Source organism: Nerophis lumbriciformis, linkage group LG03, assembly GCF_033978685.3.
Source record: "Nerophis lumbriciformis linkage group LG03, RoL_Nlum_v2.1, whole genome shotgun sequence".
Lineage (NCBI taxonomy): Eukaryota > Metazoa > Chordata > Actinopteri > Syngnathiformes > Syngnathidae > Nerophis > Nerophis lumbriciformis.
In genome coordinates this window covers 47,686,223-47,711,836 of record NC_084550.2, presented here as the reverse complement: position 1 = coordinate 47,711,836, position 25,614 = coordinate 47,686,223, and the positions used below count along the sequence as shown (strand labels likewise).

The following is a 25,614-nucleotide window of genomic DNA, read 5'->3' as shown; positions in this document are numbered from 1 at the left end:
ACATACAGTTGTTGACAAAATACACTGTACATTATATACCTCAGCTTACTAAACTATGGAAATGTATAATATAGTTCATATAGCAATACGGTCTCACTGCACAGCAGGCCATCAGTTAGCCGAGTCATTGCGCAATCCATGTTGAGGCACTGAGTGACGTGCCTCAACTGGCTGCTGATCACCGCACCGTCTCTTCTCAGTATTTGAACGGCAAATGTGAAAATTCAGCGATTTTGAATAAAAATAATCTAAAACTGGTGAAGTTAAATGGAAAATAACTTTATAGTATAATCACTGGATACATTTAACAATTTAATTAATTTTTTTTCTTTTTACATTTTTTTTCTTTCCATGATGGCAGGTGAGGCCCCGCCTCACCTGCCTCTAGTGACTGCACGTCACTGCTCGACATCCATTACATTCGGTCTCCCCTAGAGGGGGGGGGGGTTACCCACATATGCGGTCCTCTCCAAGGTTTCTCATAGTCATTCACATTGACGTCCCACTGGGGTGAGTTTTTCCTTGCCCTTATGTGGGCTCTGTACCGAGGATGTCGTTGTGGCTTGTGCAGCCCTTTGAGACACTTGTGATTTAGGGCTATATAAATAAATATTGATTGATTGATATGGCTCTCATGGAAATACATTTTAAAATATTTGGCTTTCATGGCTCTCTCGGCCAAAAAGGTTCCCGACCCCTACTTTAAACCTTTCTTTTTTAGCACCAAAAACAATTATCTCAGTTGTATCTTCATTTAGTTGTAGGAAATGTTGGCACATCCAGTGTTTGACTTGCTCAATGCACTTTGCAGTATTTTTGTACTGCACTGATTTATTCTAGGTCAGTGGTTCTCAAATGGGGGTACGCGTACCCCTGGGGGTACTTGAAGGTATGCCAAGGGGTACGTGAGATTTTTTTTAAAATATTCTAAAAGTAGCAACAATTCAAAAATCCTTTATAAATATATTTATTGAATAATACTTCAACAAAATATGAATGTAAGTTCATAAACTGAACATCAAATCAAGTAGGCTACTCCATTCATTACAATGCAACAATGCAATATTCAGTGTTGATAGCTAGATTTTTTGTGGACATTGATGTTAAAGATTTCTTTTTTTGGGAAGAAATGTTTAGAATTAAGTTCATGAATCCAGATGGATCTCTATTACAATCCCCAAAGAGGGCACTTTAAGTTGACGATTACTTCTATGTGTAGAAATCTTTATTTATAATTGAATCACTTGTTGGGTTGGGGAGGAGATCTTGCCCCAAGTGGAGGAGTTCAAGTACCTCAGAGTCTTGTTCACGAGTGAGGGAAGAGTGGATCGTGAGATCGACAGGCGGATCGGTGCGGCGTCTTCAGTAATGCGGACGCTGTATCGATCCGTTGTGGTGAAAAAGGAGCTGAGCCGGAAGCCAAAGCTCTCGATTTACCGGTCGATCTACGTTCCCATCCTCACCTATGGTCATGAGCTTTGGGTCATGACCGAAAGGACAAGATCACGGGTACAAGCGGCCGAAATGAGTTTCCTCCGCCGGGTGGCGGGGCTCTCCCTTCGAGATAGGGTGAGAAGCTCTGTCATCCGGGGGGAGCTCAAAGTAAAGCCGCTGCTCCTCCACATCGAGAGGAGCCAGATGAGGTGGTTCGGGCATCTGGTCAGGATGCCACCCGAACGCCTCCCTAGGGAGGTGTTTAGGGCACGTCCGACCGGCAGGAGGCCACGGGGAAGACCCAGGACACGTTGGGAAGACTATCTCTCCCGGCTGGCCTGGGAACGCCTCGGGATCCCCCGGGAGGAGCTGGACGAAGTGGCTGGGGAGAGGGAAGTCTGGGCTTCCCTGCTTAGGCTGCTGCCCCCGCGACCCGACCTCGGATAAGCGGAAGAGGATGGATGGATGAATCACTTGTTTATTTTTCAACAAGTTTTTTGTTATTTTTATATCTTTTTTTTCCAAATAGTTCAAGAAAGACCGCTACAAATTAGCAATATTTTGCACTGTTATACAATTTAATAAATCAGAAACTGATGACATAGTGCTGTATTTTAATTCTTTATCTCTTTTTTTCAACCAAAAATGCTTTGCTCTGATTAGGGGGTACTTGAATTAGAAAAATGTTCACAGGGGGTACATCAGTGAAAAAAGGTTGAGAACCACTGTTCTAGGTGAAACGTTGCAGGTGGAGCATGAAAATCACGTCGAAATGTTGCAGTTTGTTGATTTTGGCCTTGTTTCGTCCGGTGTCACTACTACGGAGCCCCTGAAGAAGGCGGGCAACAAATCAGTCAGCTTGGGCAGCGCGGGCGTCCAATGAAAAGTCCGATGCTGGTTCAAACCAGCCAATGAGAGCGACGCATGTCCCCACTTCTCCTTTCGCGACCCAGTGTGGGCGGGACCTCCTCATGTAGGCCCCACCCATCTAGACTCCAGCGTTTGGTTGCACAGTGTTGCAATTTCACTTTGTTTTATTCAACGTTTTTGCGTTGGCCCCGGGGGTTTAGACAAATAAATGCAACAAATGTCCATTTGAAGGAGAAGTCGTCTTTAAACGTTAGATTTTTTTGAAGCGCGTACTCGGACGAGGATTCGTGTGCTCCTTGGCTCGCCTGGGTCTTTTTACAGCGCGGGAATCGGCCGTCGGTTTTTTTTTTTAGTTAGCGCTGCTTTTTTTCTCTCCTTCTGCCCGCTGGAAAAGGCTGAAGAAGCCCAGACATTACAGTTCCTGCATGATGGCCAGACCAGTAAGGTAGGTACTCATCCCGCACACGTTAGCACAGAGGCTAGCAGCTAGCGCACGCCGCCGCCATGTTGTCTTTTCGGAATGCATTTGCTGACAAAATGAACATGTGTGCCGTCCTCCCCGCACGCTTTTGTTCATAAATGACCTCACTCACGTTTCTATTCTATTTTTTTCTTTTCAATTTCCCCCATTAAAATAACGCTTCCGACAAGAATGAATGCGAGCGTTATTTTAGCTGGTTTGCTAAAGGCCTGATTATTCCCTCATTGACTGCGTCTTAGCATCCAACAGTCTCCATGTTCAGCCATTTACCTTCTCTCTTTTACAATTATATCCGTCATCAAGTCGCTTTTCACCCCTGCCTAAATACACGTGATAGCGTAATCAACAGATGGGATTGCGAGAAACGTGTAGAAAAAGCCTGCTTTATATGAATTGAGGTTAATACTCGTGATGGATGTTGTTAAATATATATATATATATTTGCTGGTGTGTCTTTGTTTCACAAAACGCAACATAATGCCGTTTTACATGCTATTCGCCTTGGGGAAAAAAACTCCCCAGTTCCACATTTAAATCCACGTTTTCCTAAACAATATTGTTGAACATCACCTCTGCGTGAGAATTGCACACATTCATGTAAAACACAATGAAGTAGGCGTGTAACGGTGGCCATCATCACGGTTTGATGCTACCTCGCTTTTGGGGGTTCACTAAGTAAACAAAATACAATACTGCTCAACTTTATTGGATGTATAGTTTTGAGGATTTTTTTATTTATTTTTTCAAATAAATTTTAGATCGGGGCCACATGGAGAAAAATCTACTACCAAGTGGGCCGGACTGGTAAAATCACGGCATGATAACTTAAAAATAAAGACACCTTTAGATTGTTTTCTTTGCTTAAAAATAGAACAAGCACATTCTGAAAATGTACAAATCATAATGTTTTTTTGTTTTTTTTTACACTTACCGTATTTTTCGGACTATAAGTCGCAGTTTTTTTCATAGTTTGGCCGGGGGTGCGACTTACGTGTGAAATTATTAACACATCACCGTAAAATATCAAATAATATTATTTAGCTCATTCACGTAAGAGACTAGACGTATAAGATTTCATGGGATTTAGCGATTAGGAGTGACAGATTGTTTGGTAAACGTATAGCATGTTCTATATGTTAGTTATTTGAATGACTCTTACCATAATATGTTACGTTAACATACCAGGCACGTTCTCAGTTGGTTATTTATGCGTCATATAACGTACACTTATTCAGCCTGTTGTTCACTATTCTTTATTTATTTTAAATTGCCTTTCAAATGTCTATTCTTGGTGTTTGGTTTTATCAAATAAATTTCTCCAAAAATGCGACTTATACTCCAGTGCGACTTCTATGTTTTTTTTCTTCTTTATTATGCATTTTCGGCCGGTGCGACTTATACTCCGGTGCGACTTATACTCCGAAAAATACGGTGCGTGTTAGTATTCTACCTATTCTATCTTTATTTGTCGTTATTTATATTTTCTGAATAAATTATGTCATGATGTTCATCAGTCAACTCGTTGGTGTTAATTTTCAATCTATCAAGATAAGAAAATAATATCAAACTACAGTTGTTATTTATGTAGTTTGATCATTTTCCTCGACTGATGTACTAACATCGTGTGGTTTATTTTGTACATATATTAGCATAATCTACAAAAAATTGCTATTGCGACATCCAGTGGACACATTTAGAACAAACATTTTTTTCATTCAAAAATTTCAGGTTAATTTTTATACTTAGCAAACTCATCCCACGGGCCGGATAAAACCTGATAATATGCACATTGATAATATGTCATATTTACGGTGTTGGCGTTTACGCACTTTTTGTGTCTTTTTACGCATGGAAATCAGAAAGGACACGCAATTCCAGAAGCCCGCGCGGCCCCAGGACGCTGATTTTTTTTAAATAACTGCCCAGTTTGCTTGTTTTTTTTATTTGATCGATTATCGCTTTCCGCCGGTGTTTTGTTTATATTTGCCGGATCAAATTTCCGTCCCTGTTTATTGCGTTTTTATTGCTCGTCATATTTACAGTGTTGACGTTAACGCACTTTTTGTGTCTTTTTACGCATTGAAATCAGAGAGGACGCGCAATTCCAGAAGCCCGCGCGCTCCATGGACGCAGATTTTTTTTAATAACTGCCCGGTTTGATTGTTTTTTTTTATTTGATTGATTATCGCTTTCCGCCGGTATTTTGTTTATATTTGCCAGTTTAAATTTCTGTCCCTGTTTATTGCGTTTTTATTGCTCGTAAATTTTGATATGTTTCACAAAACGCAACATAATGCCGTTTCACATGCGATTCGCCGTGGGAGAAAAAACTCCCCAGTTCCATATTTTTCATCCACGTTTTCCTAAACAATATTGTTGAACATCACCTCTGCGTGAGAATTGCACACATTCATTTAAAACACAATGAAGTAGGCGTGTAACGGTGGCCATCATCGCGGTTTGATGCTACCTCGCTTTTGGGGGTTCACTAAGTAAACAACATACAATACTGCTTAACTTTATTGGATGTATAGTTTTGAGGATTTTTTTTTTTCCAAATAAATTTTAGATCGGGGGCCACATGGAGAAAAATCTACTCCCAAGTGGGCCGGACTGGTACAATCACGGCACGATAACTTAAAAATAAAGACAACTTTAGATTGTTTTCTTTGCTTAAAAATAGAACAAGCACATTCTGAAAATGTACAAATCATAATGTTTTTTTGTTTTTTTTTACACTTACCGTATTTTTCGGACTATAAGTCGCAGTTTTTTTCATAGTTTGACCGGGGGTGCGACTTATATTCAGGAGCGACTTATGTGTGAAATTATTAACACATTACCGTAAAATATAAAATAATATTATTTAGCTCATTCACGTAAGAGACTAGACGTATAAGATTTTAAGGGATTTAGCGATTAGGGGTGACAGATTGTTTGGTAAACGTATAGCATGTTCTATATGTTCTAGTTATTTGAATGACTCTTACCATAATATGTTACGTTAACATACCAGGCACGTTCTCAGTTGGTTATTTATGCCTCATATAACGTACACTTATTCAGCCTGTTCACTATTCTTTATTTATTTTAAATTGCCTTTCAAATGTCTATACTTGGTGTTGGGTTTTATCAAATAAATTTCCCCAAAAAATGCGACTTACACTCCAGTGTGACTTATATGTTTTTTTCCTTCTTTATTATACATTTTCGGCCGGTGCGACTTATACTCCGATGTGACTTATACTCCGAAAAATACGGCACATGTTAGTATTCTACCTATTCTATCTTTATTTGTCGTTATTTAAATTATGTCATAATGTTCATCAGTCAACTCGTTGGTGTTAATTTTCAATCTATCAAGATAAGAAAATAATATCAAAATCAAATTACAGTATGTTCTTTATGTAGTTTGATCATTTTCCTCGACTGGTGTACTAACATCATGTGGTTTATTTTGTACATAGAATTGCTATTGCACATCCAGTGGACACATTGAGAACAACATTTTTTTTTCCATTCAAAAATTTCAGGTTAATTTTTATACTTAGCAAACTCATCCCGCGGGCCCAATAAAACCTGTTCGCGGGCCTGATCCGGCCCTCGTGCCGTACGTTTGATAGCCAGGTGTAATGCGTGAGGCAATCCAGTGTCATTCTAAAAACACTAGCTTTGCGTTAAAGGGTAACTGCACTTTTTGGAATTTTGCCTATCATTCACAATTCCTATGTAAGACAAGAACCTTTTTTTTTTTTTCTAATTCATTCTGTATTGTAAATAGAGTCGCTGTATTCTGCCCATAAAGCGCTCCAAAACACCCAAAAGCACCCATGATGGTTTAATATAGTATATATGTAATGTAAGAACAGGCACATTGATAATATGTCATATTTACAGTGTTGGCGTTAACACACTTTTTGTGTCTTTTTACGCATTGAAATAAGAAAGGACGCGCAATTACAGAAATAAATAAATGATAAATGGGTTGTACTTGTATAGCGCTTTTCTACCTTCAAGGTACTCAAAGCGCTTTGACACTACTTCCACATTTACCCATTCACACACACATTCACACACTGATGGAGGGAGCTGCCATGCAAGGCGCTAACCAGCACCCATCAGGAGCAAGGGTGAAGTGTCTTGCTCAGGACACAACGGACATGACGAGGTTGGTACTAGGTGGGGATTGAACCAGGGACCCTCGGGTTGCGCACGGCCACTCTCCCACTGTGCCACGAGAAGCCCGCACGCCGCCCGGACGAGGATTTTTTTGTAACTTTAACTTTTTTTTTTGCTTGTTTTTTAATTTGATCGATTATCGCTTTCCGTCGGTTTTTTTAAATATATTTACCGGATGAAATTTTTGCCCCCGTTTATTGCGTTTTTATTGCTCGTAAATTTTAATTTGTTTCACAAAATGGAACATACCGTATTTTTCGGAGTATAAGTCGCACCGGCCGAAAATGCATAATAAAGAAGGAAAAAAACATATATAAGTCGCACTGGAGTATAAGTCGAATTTTTTGGGGACATTTATTTGATAAAACCCAACACCAAGAATAGACATTTGAAAGGCAATTTAAAATAAATAAAGAATAGTGAACAACAGGCTGAATAAGTGTACGTTATATGAGGCATAAATAACCAACTGAGAACGTGCCTGGTATGTTAACGTAACATATTATGGTAAGAGTCATTCAAATAACTATAACATATAGAACATGCTATACGTTTACCAAACAATCTGTCACTCCTAATCGCTAAATCCCATGAAATCTTATACGTCTAGTCTCTTACGTGAATGAGCTAAATAATATTATTTGATATTTTACGGTAATGTGTTAATAATTTCACACATAAGTCGCTCCTGAGTATAAGTCGCACCCCCGGCTAAACTATGAAAAAACTGCGACTTATAGTCTGAAAAATACGGTAATGCCGTTTTGCATGCGATTCGCAAGAGAAAAAAACTCCCCAGTTCCACATTTTTCATCCAAGTTTTCCTAAACACATCACCTATGCGTGTGAATTGCACACATTCATTTAAAACACAATGATGTAGGCGTGTTTAAGGGGGGCCATCGTCACGGTTTGATGCTACCTCGCTTTTAAGGTCTTTTGGGGGTACACTAAACAAAATGCAATACTGCTTAACTTTATTGCATACAGTTTTGAGGATATTTTTTAAACTAAACATAAAAAGCTGCACAATTCTACAATTGATACAGTCCTCAAATGAAAAATGCAATAAAACCACAGGGGTGTTCAAATGTTTTCAGCGAAGTTCACATGCATAAAAATGAAAAGACGGGGGACACTTTGATACATTTTGTATAATGCGTGTAATTCTAAAAACATTAGCTTTGTGTTACAGGGGAATTTTGTCTATCATTCACAATTCCTATGTAAGACAAGAACACTTAAATAAAAAATAAAAAATTCTGTATTGTAAATAAACATTAGTAAAAGTTAGTTGGAGTCGCTCTATTCTGCCCATAAAGCGCTCTAAAACATCCAAAAGCACCCATTATCATTTTATATACACGGTGTAAGTATATATGTAATGTAAGAACAGTCCAGTGTTTCCCACACATTCATTTATTTGTGGCGGCCCGCCACGAAAGAATTACGTCCGCCACAAATGGATTTTTCGGCTTTTGACTCGCTCGACCGCTCATAAAAGCAATGGGACTCTGTCTGTGAATGTACCTTGTAGTTACAACTCCGGCGCAGTAGGTGGCGGTAGCGTACTATGCATTGTAACTCCGCCAATAGCACTTAATTCACCTGGTGGGCCAAAAGAAGACGAAGAAGAAGACGGAGTAAAAGAACGGACCGACCGGATCAAAATACGAGGGTAATATAGGTTGTAGGTAGATAAATTATAGCTGCATCGCTCGCGGCTCGTCATATATTTAACTTTAATCCGCGATTTCACCGAGCGTTTCACTGGCGGTGAGCAGCCTGACGCTGCTTCATTAACACCGCCGCTGTTTGTTATTACGTGCGTCTGCCCCGGACCCGGAGTCAATCACCTGTTTTCATACCGACAAGCTAACGTGTCCAGGTTATAACCCTGTTGTCAATAAACACACGTGGAGACGGTGCTTCAGATACTGCATTAATAATGAAGCTAAATTGTCCACTGTCCACTGCAGCATGTGAATGCAATGAAAATAATAAAATCTGAGCCAACCAGCTGTTAAAATGTTGTCCAGGTTAATGTTTTGGCCATTAAAGGCCCTTCATTTCAACATTTCAACTGTGATCGGGCTTTAAACAGGTGGCTGACCTGTTCAGATGGGTGTAACTCAGGGGTGCTCACACTTTTTCTGCAGGCGAGCTACTTTTCAATTGATCAAGTCGTGGGGCTCTACCTCATTCATATATATCATTTATATTTACTTATTTATGAAATATATGTTTTTGTTAACAAGTTAAAGGTGTTTAATGATAATGCAAGCATGTTTAACACATAGTTAATATTGTTAATAAATGAAAGGTGTTTAATGATAATACAAGTATGTTTAATACATATAGTTAATATTGTTAACAAGTTAAAGGTGTTTAAAGATAATACAAGCATGTTTAACACATATAGTTAATATTGTTAACAAGTTAAAGGTGTTTAAAGATAATACAAGCATGTTTAACACAAAGAGATTCCTTTCTTTCATGAAGACAAGAATATAAGTTGGTGTATTACCTGATTCTGAAGACTTGCATTGATAGGAATCAGACAGTGGTGCTGATAACGTCCGCATTTTCGAATGGAGGAGAAAAAAAGTCCTCCTTTCTGTCCAATACCACATGAAAGTGGTTGGTATTTGGCATCTTATTTGTCCAGCTTCTGTACTCCTTTGTATACACTTTACAAGAAATACATTGTCGGCAAACTCCGTAGCTTGCTAGCTTGTGCACGCCAGCTTTCTGAGACTCTTATTTTGTTTGCGCAACTGTGCAGTCGGTCTTTGGAGTTTTGACGACAGGTACGGCGCCAGAGTCTGTTGAAATAAAGTGTTTCTCGCCTTCCTGTCGGTAATTTTAATGAGCTAAATATGTACATAAAGTGTTGTACTTATATTCCAACTCCGCTTTCTTCTTGGTCATCGCCGCTGCCGCCGTCACCCCCCGCTCCCCGACCACACCACCACAAATAGATGCCTGTCCTGTGGGAAACACTGCAGTCACATTCGTAATGTCATATTTACATATTTTTCCCATCTTTTAAGAATACGACGGCACATTAATTTGATATGTATCATAGTGTTGTCCCGGTACCAAAATGTATTTCTATACTTTTCGGTATTTTTCGATTCTTTTCTAAATAAAGGGAACCACAAAAAATGGCATTATTGGCTTTATTTTAACAATAAATCTTTGGGTATATTAAACATATGTTTCTTATTGCAAGTTTGTCCTTAAATAAAATGGTGAACATACAAGACAACTTGTCTTTTATTAGTAAGTAAGTAAACAATGGCTCCTAATTTAGTCTGCTGACATATGCAGTAACATATTGTCATTTTTCATTCTATTATTTTGTCAAAATTATTAAGGACAAGTGGTATAAAATGAATGGTTCATCTACATTTTAATTTACTGTTAAAATCTGCTTACTTTCTCTTTCAACATGTTCTATCTACACTTCTGTTAAAATTTAATAATCACTTATTCTTCTGTTGTTTGATACTTTACATTAGTTTTGGATTATACCACACATTTGGGTATCAATCCAATTCTAAGTCATTACAGGATCATACATTGGTCATATTCAAAGTCCAGGGACATATTTCCTGAGTAACATAATATACACTTTAAAAAAACGAAAAAAGATTTTGTGATGCTAAAAATATTGATGTAATCATAGTATTATCGACTAGATACGCTTCTGTACTTGGTATCATTACAGTGGATGTCAGGTGTAGATCCACCCATGGCGTTTGTTTACATTGTGACGCCAGTGAGCTACGGTGTGTAGTGAAGCATGTTTAGCTATTCCTCGTCCTGCGGTGATGATACTTGTAAGAAACATACTTTATTTGTCGACATGGAGGCAAGGATTAGTGATTTAGAAGTAGCTAAAACACTGCAGACTGCGGCTGGACTTAAGCCGCTAGCCATGTCTTAAAGCACATCTTCCTGAGGCCGTTTCAGTGTTATAACGTCACCTTTATCTTTAGTTTTTAAGCCGAAATGCGTCCATTCTTCCTTTTCTGCCTACACACTGTCTGCTTGTAAGTACTCCGTGATTGTGCGCTGCCGAACATGCTCCCCTGCTCGTAAAACCAACAATGACAGAGGTGGTATAGTATCGAATATGATTCATTAGTATCGCTATACTATACTAATACCGGTATACTGTACAATCCTAATGTATCACAACCTTTTCTTTTTCCTTCAACAACTACTAATCATGGCAGATTTCATAAGAAACAAAAAACCCAATGAAACGATCACTTACTGTACAAGGTCTGCCCTCACTGGGATACCAACTGATGAGATGTTCATATCTTCCCGTTTAGATGAGGAATTATTCCTAATCCACTCAAATGGCTAAAAATACGTTGCCACAAACAAGCATCTTTTTGTATCTTCGTCGCCATCTCTGGGTATCAGTTGGAAGTCAAAGTTTACCAACTTCTCGTTTTGTGGCCACATCCTTCTACTGTTCAAGTGAGAGGCATGATTTATAATCTAGAATTACCTTTCACCAATTTAGAGGCGAAGCAGCAGCAGGTCACTGGCTCATATGTCAATATAGCAGCATCAGATAGTTAACTCTCTGTGATCAATAGGTTCTTTTCCACCGCAGAAACTTTTACAGGAACTTTCCCACTTACTCGGGTAAATAAAACTCTCCCTGTGTTTCCACCAAAAACTACCCCATGTAGTTTTTCCAGAATTTTCTTTTAGTTCCTGCCAGCTAGGTGGGACTTTTGGAAGGTTGCTGGAACTTTATCAGATGCGGGTTGTGTTGTTGTACACAGATTGGTTCAACATAGTTGGAGGCGTTCCTTAAACTTATTTTTCAAACACAGGACCGCCATTACGAAGTTTGTAAGGACGACTTGTTTATTTCCCATTTCTTGTGTATTTCTATAACAACTAACTTGACAATGGCGTTAAAGGGGAACATTATCACAATTTCAGAAGGGTGAAAACCATTAAAAATCAGTTCCCAGTGGCTTATTTTATTTTTCAAAGTTTTTTTCAAAATTTTACCCATCATGCAATATCCCTAAAAAAGCTTCAAGGTGCCTGATTTTAACCATCGTTATATACACCCGTCCATTTTCCTGTGACGTCACATAGTGATGCCGATACAAACAAACATGGCGGATAGAACAGCAAGTTTATAGCGACATTAGCTCGGATTCAGACTCGGATTTCAGCGGCTTAAGCGATTCAACAGATTACGCATGTATTGAAACGGATGGTTGTAGTGTGGAGGCAGGTAGCGAAAACGAAACTGAAGAAGAAACTGAAGCTATTGAGCCATATCGGTTTGAACCGTATGCAAGCGAAACCGACAAACGACACGACAGCCAGCGACACGGGAGAAAGCGAGGATGAATTCGGCGATCGCCTTCTAACCAACAATTGGTATGTGTTTGTTTGGCATTAAAGGAAACTAACAACTATGAACTAGGTTTACAGCATATGAAATACATTTGGCAACAACATGCACTTTGAGAGTGCAGACAGCCCAGTTTTCATCAATTAATATATTCTGTAGACATACCCTCATCCGCTCTCTTTTCCGGGGGGTCTGGCGGCAGATTTCTTTGACTTTATCGTTGGAAATGCATCTGCTTTGAGTGTCGCAGGATATCCACACATTCTTGCCATCTCTGTCGTAGCATAGCTTTCGTCGGTAAAGTGTGCAGAACAAACGTCCAATTTCTTGCCACTTTTGCATCTTTGGGCCACTGGTGCAACTTGAATCCGTCCCTGTTTGTGTTGTTACACCCTCCGACAACACACCGACGAGGCATGATGTCTCCAAGGTACGGAAAACAGTAAAAAAAACAGAAAATAACTGCTGATTTGACTCGGTGTTTGTAATGTGTTTGAGAAAATGGCGGATTGCTTCCCGATGTGACGTCACAACGACGTCATCGCTCCGAGAGCGAATAATAGAAAGGCGTTTCATTCGCCAAAATTCACCCATTTAGAGTTCGGAAATCGGTTACAAAAATATATGGTCTTTTTTCTGCAACATCAAGGTATATATTGACGCTTACATAGGTCTGGTGATAATGTTCCCCTTTAAAGAAGAACAAAATGAACTTTCCATTCGCAGGAACTTTTTTGGGGCATCTTTGTGCTGAAGAACACTAATCAGTGGAACTATCTTGCAATGTTTTTACTCAGCCGTAGTCTTTAAACTATATGCAGTTTAATGTTTTTATTTTTACAAACTTCATTTCGATACGTTAAGCTTTGAGAAGTGGACGGACTATTATAAACGTATTTATGTATGAGGAGTATGAAGTATTCAGCCGGACTCGAAGCAACGACCTCAGCTGTTTACAACTCAGACTTTGTTGGATAATTTGGAAATAAATGAGGCAGTACACGAGTGGAACGAAAGGTAAATTACGTAAAAAGTTAACTATTTAATACATGTGTTAAAAGTAGTCAGTGACAATCCTTTTGTGTAGTTATTAGCCCCAACCCATGTAAACAGAAAGCTAACGCTAAGGCCAATGTGTTTGTATTGTCAGCGTGAGATAAACACTGACATTTATTCTGTATATATTACTTACAGCTGAAATAAAATCAAGCAAAATAAATCGCCTGACTAGACCCTCTCGAATTCATCATTTACTGAAAAGACGACTTTCTGACTGTTGGACATTGCAAACAAGAGCCTTAATTTTTATGAACAATTCCATACACTTTATTTTCTAAAATCATATCGTTGTGTATATTATTGCTTTGTATTTCATTTACTTACTTTTTAGTGAAAATAATTCTGACCTAATGTCTATTTACATGGTATCAGTATAGACACCTACTAAGCGACTCCTCTATACGTTATCAGTCCTTTTTTGAATAAACTACCCTGAACTGTGGAATACAGTGGAAACATAAACCACACACTTCTACAGAAGCCTATAGATCCAGGAACTAGAGGTTCCAGGAACCTAAAGTTCCCGAACCTTTGGTGGAAAAGGGCCTATTGCTCCGCTAAAAATAGGCCGATTATAGTAACAATATTGCTAATACTTGATACTGCTGACCTTCTACCGCTCGTCCATCGAGAGCCTGCTGACCTACTGTATTACGGTATGGTACGGCAGCTGCACTGCAGCAGACAGGGAGAGGCTGCAAAGAGTGGTCAAGACGGCTCAGAAGATCATCGGCCGTCCTCTCCCCTCTCTGACGGACATCTACACCTCCCGCTGCCTCAACAGAGCCAGTGCCATCATCAAGGACAGCACCCACCCTGGCTCTGACCTGTTCCACCTGCTGCCCTCTGGGAAGCGCTACAGGTGCATTAAAACCAAAACAAACAGGCTAAAGAACAGCTTCTTCCCCAGGGCCATAACCATCCTGAACGGACTGCCCCATTGTCCCTCATAACTGCCTTCTCTTCGGTGCAATAACCCATTCCACTAACCACCCTGTTTTTGTTTTGTTTTTTCATGTATATATTCATTTCACACCATATTCATTGCACTTCTACATTTTTTATATTTCTATATATTTGCACATTGTTTTTCTAGCATGCACACATCGCACTGTATGGAATGGCCTCAATCTCGTTACCTTGCGTAATGACAATAAAGCTGATTCTGATTCTGATTATTCAGGTCATGGGATGTAAATAGGGTATTGTTGGTGGTTTTTGGATAGTTATTTAGAGGGCTTTGAGGGCGGAATAGAGGAGCTCTCAAATTAACTTTTATTACCTATTGTTACCTGCTGTCCAATATACTGTATGGTTGAGATTTACCCAAAATGCTTTGCGTGAGTCTGGCATTGGAGTGCACGCACTCTATTCAATAAGATCAGTTTTTTCGCCATCTTCTTGTTGTGGGGCAGACTGGCTCATACATTCACATGCATCCTCCACTGTTGCCTTTTCTAATACAAAGTAACGTATAGTTCACACTTAATCTATCAGTAGACTTGCTATTGAAGTGCTACAACAAAAATAGCGGGGCAGGCTCAGTCGAACTGGAACCGTGTAAATAAGACTGCCCATAAATTGGCGCATCCTGAAGAGACGGTCAGAAAGCAAATTGAAAATTGTCTGTAAAAGATAATCAATGCAACATTTTTACCAAAGAACCACTATTAACACCACGACCCAGAGGGAGACTGTTATCTCCCTTTCCCTCAAAATACATAAATAAATATATGTATATGATAAACAAATAATCAAATGTCAACAAATTGAAATAGGTCACAGACCATATGCTACAGTCTAACTTATAGTAAACTTTAGTAAAGTTTTGTATAAACGAATATATAAAAGGCCATGCAATTTTCAGCGACTTATGTTCAACGTTTACAAAAAAGCAAACACCTGTAAAAACCGAACACCTGACGTCCTTCCAGACCCTGATGCAACTAGTGTATCTCTCGGAAAATCTCGGAACAACTCTGCTGTTCTCGTTGTCGGTTAACCTTTGACACACGCTTCCAAAATTAATGTTAATTAAGCGATGTCTCAAACAGTTGAAAATGGAAGGGAAAAAAGTCCTGTCGGGGTGCTTTTATCGATTTATGCGACGAAACAATTACTTGTTTTGGACAATTGTAACGTAAAAAGTCAAAGGCGGTCACGGCATGTTCTTGCCGTGGTTCAATTCGAACCTTGCAGCCACTCAATGAGCATTAGATGTTACGTGTTCTGTTCGAGTTGTACAATTTCCGACCGTCTGTGAGGCTGTGAATGTGTATATACTGAGTCCTGACTGGTGGTTGGATGAGAATGGAGCAAGAGCGTGGGTGGGTGTGGAGGATTGCAATTCGACAAGAAAGTTAAGACTGAGGATCTTTTTTCACAGGTCTAGTTACTACTGTTTAGGTCAGCACCGGTGCCATTATGATACCCTCTCCAGTATTCATCCCTAATTGTAGTCCAGTACCCCATCACTACTGACTAATGGTGGCACAATACCTTCATCTTATGCACTTGTCTTTGTTTACATATTTCACGGGTAAGAACAAGTGTTCCCAAACAGACTTTAACCACAGAAGACAGTTGTAAAGCTCTTTTTTCTTGGCACTATTGCGAGCCATGACTCCTGCTAGCCAAAATCTGCATGGTATCTGTTAATCGGTAGACGCCTGACACCATCCACACGCCCTGTCACTTTTAATGTACGCCGTGTGGGAAATCAGTACTCTTTTATACAGAATTGAATGTTCTCTTCTAAAATCTAGAGGGACTCTATTAGCTCGGCCTGGATTAGTAACAGACGATTTTTGTGAAAAGTATCATCAACCAGCCCGATGATTTTCCAAAAAACTAAATAAAGCTTCCATTTGTAGGCAGCGTGGGTTACCTGTACCGTTGCGCCTCGAGTAAGCACAATTGAATATGTGAACAAAATGTCAGTTGTCAGCTGTTGGCCTATACTACCTCCATCAAACATGGTGGATATGTCTGTTACAAGAGACTGTAATAGTAAACAGTAGGGATGCAACGGTACTCAGTGTAATCCAGCACGAGACAATCCACCTTTAATTAAAATTTTTTTTTAAATTAATCTATCGGTTGACATGAAAAAATTAATCGTGATAAGTTTTTTGCCATATCGCCCAGCACTAGTTGACGACATGAATAACTTGCTCAATTTCCAACACGGAAATTGTTTTTCATGGCAATACATCTGTAATGCGGGAGCACGAATGTGGTCTTCTACTCTCTGCAAGATACAGGCATGTGAAATGTCCGGGTTTTTAAACGAGGCACAGCTTTCTACTTTGCTGCGAATTAAATTTGGATGATTACTATTCGAACACTGTTAGTTCCGAACCAGTCGTAGTTCTACAATATTTATTGGTAGCCAGCGTGAAGGCAATTTTTGACGTGACCGATGTAAACACTGGAAGTAGATTACCCGAGAGGGTGTGGCTACAGGATAGCCTTGCCAATTGGAAAACGTTTTCTAAGTTGTTTGCATGCATGTTATAAAATTTGATATTGCATTTTCAATGATACTAATGGTAGTAAATTGGGGCGGTATAGCTTGGTTGGTAGAGTGGCCGTGCCAGCAACTTCAGGGTTCCAGGTTCGATCCCCGCTTCTGCCATCCTAGTCACTGCCGTTGTGTCCTTGGGCAAGACACTTTACCCACCTGCCCCCAGTGCCACCCACACTGGTTTAAGTGAAACTTAGATATTGGGTTTCATCATGTAAAAGCTAGAGAAAAGCGCTATATAAATATAATTCACTTCACTTCACTAAATTATCTACAAAAAAACCCAAAAGATTCTGTGGTACATTATATGGGACATTTAAGTGTCAAAAAGACAGCCAAAAGAAGTTGCCAGATGAGAATAAGGCTCAATTTGAATAACGCTCGTCCGCCCATGTTAATACCCTCAGTGTTGGCATTATCGCACTTTGTGTGTTTTTACGTATTGAAATCAGAAAGGACGCGAGTTTCCGGAAGTCCGCGCATCACTCGGACGCTGATTTTTTTTTTTTTTAACTGCCCGGCTTGCTCTTTTTTTTTTTTTAAATCGAATATCGCTTTCCGCCGGTGTTTTGTTTTGTTTATATTTGCCGTGTCAAATTATTCATTATTATTAATTATTGGTCGACTTCAAAGTACCGTAATGCACTTTCCGGAACAATTTCTTAAATTTTGATTCGCCGAAAGTTTTATCAATCACAAATACTGCATTTCCGGTATTAGGACTCCCGCGTGTTATTGTTTTGGTCATGGCGAGCAATAAACCCATGAAGCGAAGCTTCAATGAAAAGTGGCTTCAGGAGCCACTTTTCAGCAAATGGCTCACTTATGAAGATGGAAAGATGTTTTGCATGCCATGTAAACGGGCTAAGAAAAAGAACACCTTTACGACCGGGTGCACTGATTTTTAAAGATCCTGCCTCACCAGGCACCAACACACATGTTGCACCTTTTCCTGCTTGTCGGCTCCCAGACCGTGGTCGAGGAGTGCGGGGGAGACATTCCCTCCAAGGCCAATATATTGTCGGGGGTAACACCCTCCACTTTACCCGGCAGTGGGTCACTACAGTTCCGCTCTTTGGTCAGAATGACGAGGCTGTCGATTTGTTACAACTCTTTATGTTTATCACAAGCGGACATCCACCATGCTATTAACACCCCTGATGGTAGCGCTCCCTCTCCTAACTTGTCCACTCACTTACACACGTCATTTACCCCACATACCGCCATTCTTAAAGGGGATCACACAGCTTACGGCCATCACCAAGCCAGAGATTAAATGCTAGAGGCATTGAGTGCCACTCTATTAAATGACATTGAAACTAACTCTCCAAATTCTAAGTTTGTTGGCATTATTTGCCATGAAAGTGTAGATGTGGCGGTCTTTAAACGACGGATGATCTACATACAGGTGAGAATAATCAATTAAATTTGTCATATGCATGTATGACCTGGCACATGATTGTCATAATTTCATGACCGTAGCAAAATACATTTTACACTTTTATCCTGAAATAAATACACCCACAATTTATTAAATGAAAATATAGAAAAAAATACCGGCAGCGGTAAAGTTTAGATCCATAAAGGAAAGAAGAAAGTGAATGAATGTTTATAACTGAATACATTTACAAATGCATAAAAATGTGTTTTCTTTTGTATAATTTTTTTTAGGAATTAAGTAATGTTTATGACAACCTTTTTCCAAAACACAATATAGAATGTGAGATATAACAGGATAATGCATACATTTATCAATAGTTTTCAAAACGGTTACAAAAAAAGTGGGACCCCAAAAATTTACTGTGGGGCCCCATTTTTATGACTTTTTATGATGGATTTGGTATTGTTTTGTAGGCCTGGGCTGATAACAAATTTTGATGGACAATATATTGACCTACAAACTATTGTCGATAAACGATTATATTGACAATTTTTTTGGAGATCAAATAATCCACCGATGTAATGATAATTTCTAATAATAACTCGTATACATCTTTTCAAATGCAAGAGACGAGTATTTTTTGTAAATTTTAGCATTGTTTTTAAAATGTAAATTTTAAAATCACCAAATTAAATAAAACAAACATAACAAAAAATACTTTGTCTATTAGCAAAATTTTGCACTCGGATAAAAATCACAAACAAAAGCAATAAAATATGTTAAGGGGGGTGGGGCACGCTCAAATATACACAACCAAAAACAATAAGTAAAATGGCTAAATAACTTTATTTATACAGCAATGTACAGAGACATTCTGGATGAAAACCAACACTCCCCATCCAACCTGATGGATGCTGAATGTGTAAAACTGCCAAAAGATAGGTGCGCCAAGCTTGTGACATTGTATTCAAAAAGACTTGAAGCTCTTATTGCTCCCAATGGTGCATTAACAAAGTATTGAGCAGAGGCTGTGAATACTTGTCTACATGTCACTTTTAAAAAATTGTAATACATTTTTCTAAATTTAAAAAAAGTTTCACATTTTCATTATTAGTGTGTGTAGAATTTTGAGGACAAATTGATTTTTTCCATTTTGGAATAAGGCTGTAAGCTGCACCTGGGGATAGGTTGATTGGCAACACAAAAAATTGGCCCTAGTGTGTGAGTGTGAATGTTGTCTATCTGTGTTGGCCCTGTCATTAGTTGGCGACTTGTCCAGGGTGTACCCCACCTTCCACCCAAATGCAGCTGGGATAGGCTCCAGTACCCCCGTGACCCCGAACGGGACAAGCAGTAGAAAATGGATGGATGGATGACGAAATGTGGAAAAAATTAACCTCTGTGAATACTTTCCGGATGCACTGTATATTGTATGATTCAGGGCTGTATGCTGTATACACGTAATTACATCTGCGCTAAGCAGATGCGCCGAGGGTAGATATAGCGCTAGCAAGGTCTGCTATCAACAATGTTTCTTTTCCCCAAATCTTACTGTATTTGCTCCACTTTTTATGAACTTATTTTATTAGCATACGAAGAATAAAACTGTTGAAATCCGGATATGCACAAGTGCTGTTTTATTTTTCTCGTCCCATTATCTATTTTAAGTCGCAAATGCGAGTAAATTGTTCACACTGTACAGGCCAGTGACTGGACATGTATAGTCTACCGTATTTTCCAGAATATAGAGCCGCACCCACAGTTTTTATTTTTTTACACAAAGATTTTGTAAATGTTTATTTACATGCCTAAATTGTATCCAAACGGTGTATGTAACACGGCAGTAAAACGGCTTATCAAACAAAACGGACGTCATCGTCATGGACCCACTAGCTGCGGAAGCTAGCTCTCTAATCAGCTCAACAGATTCAATAATTTGTGAAACTCAAACAATACAAACAGAATGCCATTGTAAGTTAATAATAGTAACATAGACACTCGTAAACGTGTTCGCATATTAGCTAATGACGCTAGCTTCATTACATTACAATAGCACATACAAATATGCATGAAAACACTCCTACGTATGTCACACAGGGGACGATTTATGAAGTGAGAATTGTTTTAGTTGTACTGTAAAACCTACAAACGCTGTTTGGAGTTTTGAATGAAGAATCTATACTAGTAGAAACGCTATAGTCAGGTAGTACCCCCGTGCTACTTGCCGCATTCGGGCAGATGGAGCTCGTAAACCTGGTAAGGCAGTCCATCTAGGAGAAGGAAATCTCCAATCTCAAAACCACCGCTGCCTTGCGGTCAACCCACTCGTAAGGTTAAAGGAGTAATCCCCGACAGAAAATCAGGAGCCGTAGTCCCGAAGGCGGTTTGACGTTGTAGCGTCATTCCGGCAACTCCTGCAGCGTCGCTGGTGCCAAGTTGTATTGACACTCGTCGCTCCCTTGGATCCACCAGCCATGCGGAGAGGGTGGGCTTGCTGCCTGGACAACAGTTTGCCCTCCATAGTTCCATACCCAGGCCATGTAGATACACTGGAGAGGTCACTCCAGCAGATACCGGTTCTAAGCCCATCCGATTGGCGAAGGAAACGGGCGCCAGGGGCCATCTCCGTTGGTGGGAGAGACCATCGCAGTGAGACCCCCCATTTTTTTTTGGGATCTACCCCTTTGTCTCCCGAGACGGAAGAATGCCGACAAGATTAGGACGATTGACGCTTAGAAATCCTTGTCTCGAAGTTGCCGATGTTCCTTACCCACCTTGTTCTAACATGCCAGAGGCTGTTTACCTTGGAGACCTGCAACAGATATGGGTATACGGTAGAAATTTGGCCATGGTGGAGATTTGTACTCTACCGTCATACCGTCAATGACATTAGTTTGGATGCAAGCTTGGCAGAGAAGAAACACCTGTTTACAAAAAAGGCTGCTACATCCGTGATTTGGACATGGTTCGGGTTTAAAAAGTTAGATGTTGAGCAGAAAAATGTTATTACAATTATTGTATACAATCCTAGGACTGGGCGAATAGAAGTAATGGTTTGAGTTTATTTCGAACATGCATACAATTACAAGATGATACATCACAATTTCCAGTTCCTCTTTTCAACATGTTCAAAGGCAATTGATCGAATCGTAAATTAAAATAAACTCAATAACTTTGCCGTCATCGATAAACTTCTACGTCTGTCTGTGTTTCTTTTCTTCGACTGCGGCTTTCAAACTGCATAAAAGATGTCTTGTAAGGTCTGGTCCGAAAGCGAGAAAAGATTTGCCTCAAACTGCTCTGGGGGCACAAACTTTGCTGTTCTTTAGTGGCTGTAGGCTGGAGTTCTTAACTGTGACATCAAGTCATGTTAATGAGATTGCTGACCAAGACCTATTTATTTCAGCCGTTTCCAGTTCAACAAGCATAAGCTAACTAGATTATTCCACCACAGCATGCTGCTTTTTAGGCCCTGTCTACATTAAGCCGGATACCTCCTTAAACAAATAATTATTTCGCCTAAGCATCGTGTCAGCCACACTAAACCATCGTTTAATGTGCTCCTCCTTGGATAATTTTTTACACGGGTAAGTGCACCGTGTATTTCTTGAATCTCCGGCTTTTAGCTTTGTATGGACTCATTGTTCGTTTACAAACTGAGTTCGGAGAGGAAGTGACGCCAGAAAGAACGAGCCACAGCCAGCTTCATAACAACCTGTTTCCACTCAGAGGTAAACACTAGAAAGATGGAGGCGAGTCATCCAGACAGGCCGTGTTTCCCCTTCCTCTACATGTACAGACGCTTGTGGAAATCACACATGAATACCTTAAGAGAAAGCGATTGCAGCTATTTGGGATACAACACTTCTCAGACGGCAAGAGAGCTTTCGAATGTCCAGGTCAGCTGGGATTCTACTTAGCGATAAACTTTGTCCATTTGTCGAAGGAGAGACAAAGAGAATGCGAGCTCCCGTGGATGTGATAAAAAAGGTAGCGTGTGCTTTGTATTACCTGGCCGACGAGGGAAGACTACGGAAAACATCGAATACGACGTGTGTGTGTGTGTGTGTGTGTGTGTGTGTGTGTGTGTGTGTGTGTGTGTGTGTGTGTGTGTGTGTGTGTGTGTGTGTGTGTGTGTGTGTGTGTGTGTGTGTGTGTGTGTGTGTGTGTGTGTGTGTGTGTGTGTGTGTGTGTGTGTGTGTGTGTGTGTGTGTGTGTGTGTGTGTGTGTGTGTGTGTGTGTGTGTGTGTGTGTGTGTGTGTGTGTGTGTGTGTGTGTGTGTGTAAGGTTAGGTGTAGAAGGGGCCTTAGGTGAACTATTGTGTTGTGGCGGTCTTGTGCACCTCGTAAAGCTATGCATTTCCCCAGCTGGGCCTAATGCCTTTTTTAAATGCTGGAATTAGTTTGTTGTACTGCTGCCTTTTTTTAAAGAAACTTTGCAGCGTCTGTTGTTTCACGTCTGTTGCAGCAAATCTAAAGCACGGACAGCACTTTTCTTTTCTTTGGAACAAAAGTCTCGCTCTCAGTAGCATTAGCCATGTTTTGCTACGCGTGCGAATATCATCTAAGGAAGTAAGGGTCGGGTGAGGACTACGGAATATCATAAGGGCAAAAATTATGCCAAAGCAAGAGGACACAAAAACATTAAAAAAAAAGTTTTCTTAAATTGTCAGCCACAAATCAAATACATTAAGGGCAAACCCTGTACTCAGACTACCGTATTTTCCGCACTATAAGCCACCCCGGGTTATTAGCCGCACCTTCAATGAATGGCATATTTCAAAACTTTGTTCACCTATAAACCGCCCCGGGTTATAAGCCGCGCCTACGCTGCGCTAAAGGGAATGTAAAAAAAACAGTCAGATAGGTCAGTCAAACTTTAATAATATATTACAAACCAGCGTTCTAACAACTCTGTTCACCCCCAAAATGTAATGTGCAAATGTGCAATCACAAAAATAGTAACACTCAAATTAGTGCAGAGCAATAGCAACATCAATAACTCAACGTTGCTCGAACGTTAATGTCACACAACACACAAAATAAACATTTAAAGCTCACTTTCTGAAATTATTCCTCATCCATATATCCCTTGAATTCTTCTTCAGTGTCTGAATTAAAAAGTTGGGCGAATACGGCATCCAAAATGGCCGGCTACGTCTCGTCGAAGTCATCAGAGTCAATGTCGCTGTTGTTGTCCAGCAGTTCCGTGAATCCTGCCTTCCGGAAAGCTCGGACCACAGTTGAGACCGATATATCCGCCCAGGCATTTACAATCCACTGGCAGATGTTGGCGTATGTCGTCCGGCCCTGTCTTAGTGGCGCAGGTCATCTTGTTGCTTCCTCTACCTACGCACCATTGATTCATTTATGTTTAATTCTCTCGTTGCTGCTCTATTTCCGTGTTCTACTGCGTGACTTATTGCCTTGAGTTTGAATTCTGCGTTGTACGTGTGTCTCTTAATAGGAGCCATTTTGTGGTCTTTACAGATGTAAACACACAAATGAAATGAAACGTAATATCCGCGCGCTTCTTCTTCTACGGGGGCGGGTGCTTACCTTGGTGGTTGCTTACAGTAGAAGAAGAAGCGCGGGGAAAAAAGATGGCGGCTGTTTACCGTAGTTGCGAGACCTAAACTTTATGAAAATGAATCTTAATATTAATCCATATATAAAGCGCACCGGGTTATAAGCCGCACTGTCAGCTTTTGAGAAAATTTGTGGTTTTTAGGTGCGGCTAATAGTGCGGAAAATACGGTAATAATCCAGTCAACATTTGTAATCATTCCATCCCTCGTCTTAAAACCCACTTTTATTTTATGGCTTTTGCCCTTTGTGTCTTTTGTTTTAATTAATTGATTTGTTTTTACTTCTTTTAGTATATCTATTTATTTAATTTATTTTAAATACTTTTATTGATATACTTCATATTGTTTTCTAATGTGCAGTACTTTGGAAGCCGTGCTTCCTACTTATGTCAGTCATCACAACATCCGGGTTCAGTGCTAAAACTAATTCGGCCGAAAATGCAATTTTGGGCCATCTTCGGTCGTCTATTGTTGGTGGTCAATGGTTCGGTGCATCGTTAATGTAAAGTAACAATATTGTTTTAACTCTTTACAGGAACAGAAAAGTGGTGAACTACTCGCAATTCAACGAGTCTGATGATGCAGGTAAGAGTGTTACTTCATATGTGAAGATGGAGAAATTATCCTATTTTATTAGTAATTTTATGCAATAGAATACATTATATGGAAAAGGAACCCGAGAAGAGCTCAGTATTGCAGTCCATACATACAGCGCCAGATTTTACACATCACTCTTTATATACGCCAAAACATGTCATTTACCTCTCCACATGGTCACACCTTAACAATTTTACTCTTATTGTGTGTCGATCGGTTTCATTATACAATAGATTAATACGACTCGTAGAGATGGCCAATATTTGCCCTTTTTAAACTGATCAAAGATTAGCTGATGAGCTCAAGCAGCAGTATCCGTAGCGGCACACTATGCTAATGATAGCTTCTAACAACAAGCTGTCCAAGGCGAAACAAAAGAAAGTGAAGGTTGATTAGCATAACAAAGTAATTCTACTAATATAATACAGGGATATAGGCCATCACAACTGGAGGGCCTTTTGTTTACAAATCTCCCTGCACACACAGCACAGTCGTTAAGTGACCCAACCAAACCCAAGAGCACACAATATAAATCCTGTCTGAGTGCCGTCTTTTATAATCAATGGGGGTGGGCTTTGACTATTTTTCTAAAATATTCAGGTGAAACTGATCTTCAATTCTCTAAGATTTTTACTTCATGGGATTTCAAATAATACTAGCAAATTCTAAATGCAATGAAGTAAGCTTTATAAAAATGTGTTGTTTACTTTCGCTACTTGCCAAAAGCATTTTCAATTCCATAATCAAGAATACCTTTGTCTAAGTCATAAATATATAAGACATATATATATATAACAAAAGGGGAGGTTAAATTTTGCAGCCATTTTGTCCAACACGAGATCAAATACTTATCTTACAGACTAAAGATAGTAGGTATGGTAATAGCATAATGTCTAATTATTATCATGTCAATTGGGGATTCTGGGTAGTCTTATACCCAAAACAACACACTCAGTCTTTAATTTTTGCTTTAGTTGTTTATCGTCTTCTTCGTCTGCTTTAAGTTTAGCATGAGCATCAGTCTGCTTTGTCACGTAGCAACATTAGCAACAGTGCCACATACAGGCTACCGTATATGGGGGAAATAAGCAAATTTTAG

At 39.7% G+C, this 25,614-nt stretch overlaps 1 protein-coding gene across 1 annotated transcript in view; it reads left to right on the top strand.

Annotated features, from left to right (window-relative positions):
• The first annotated feature begins 2,401 nt into the window (after positions 1 to 2,401).
• The window catches only part of nucks1a (nuclear casein kinase and cyclin-dependent kinase substrate 1a), a 44,087-nt gene continuing 20,874 nt past the window's right edge, over positions 2,402 to 25,614 (top strand). The window contains exons 1-2 of the mRNA XM_061938126.2: positions 2,402 to 2,749; positions 24,454 to 24,503. Coding sequence (XP_061794110.2) covers positions 2,730 to 2,749; positions 24,454 to 24,503 — 70 coding nt within the window. The 5' untranslated portion in view covers positions 2,402 to 2,729. The remainder of the gene's footprint in view (positions 2,750 to 24,453; positions 24,504 to 25,614) is intronic.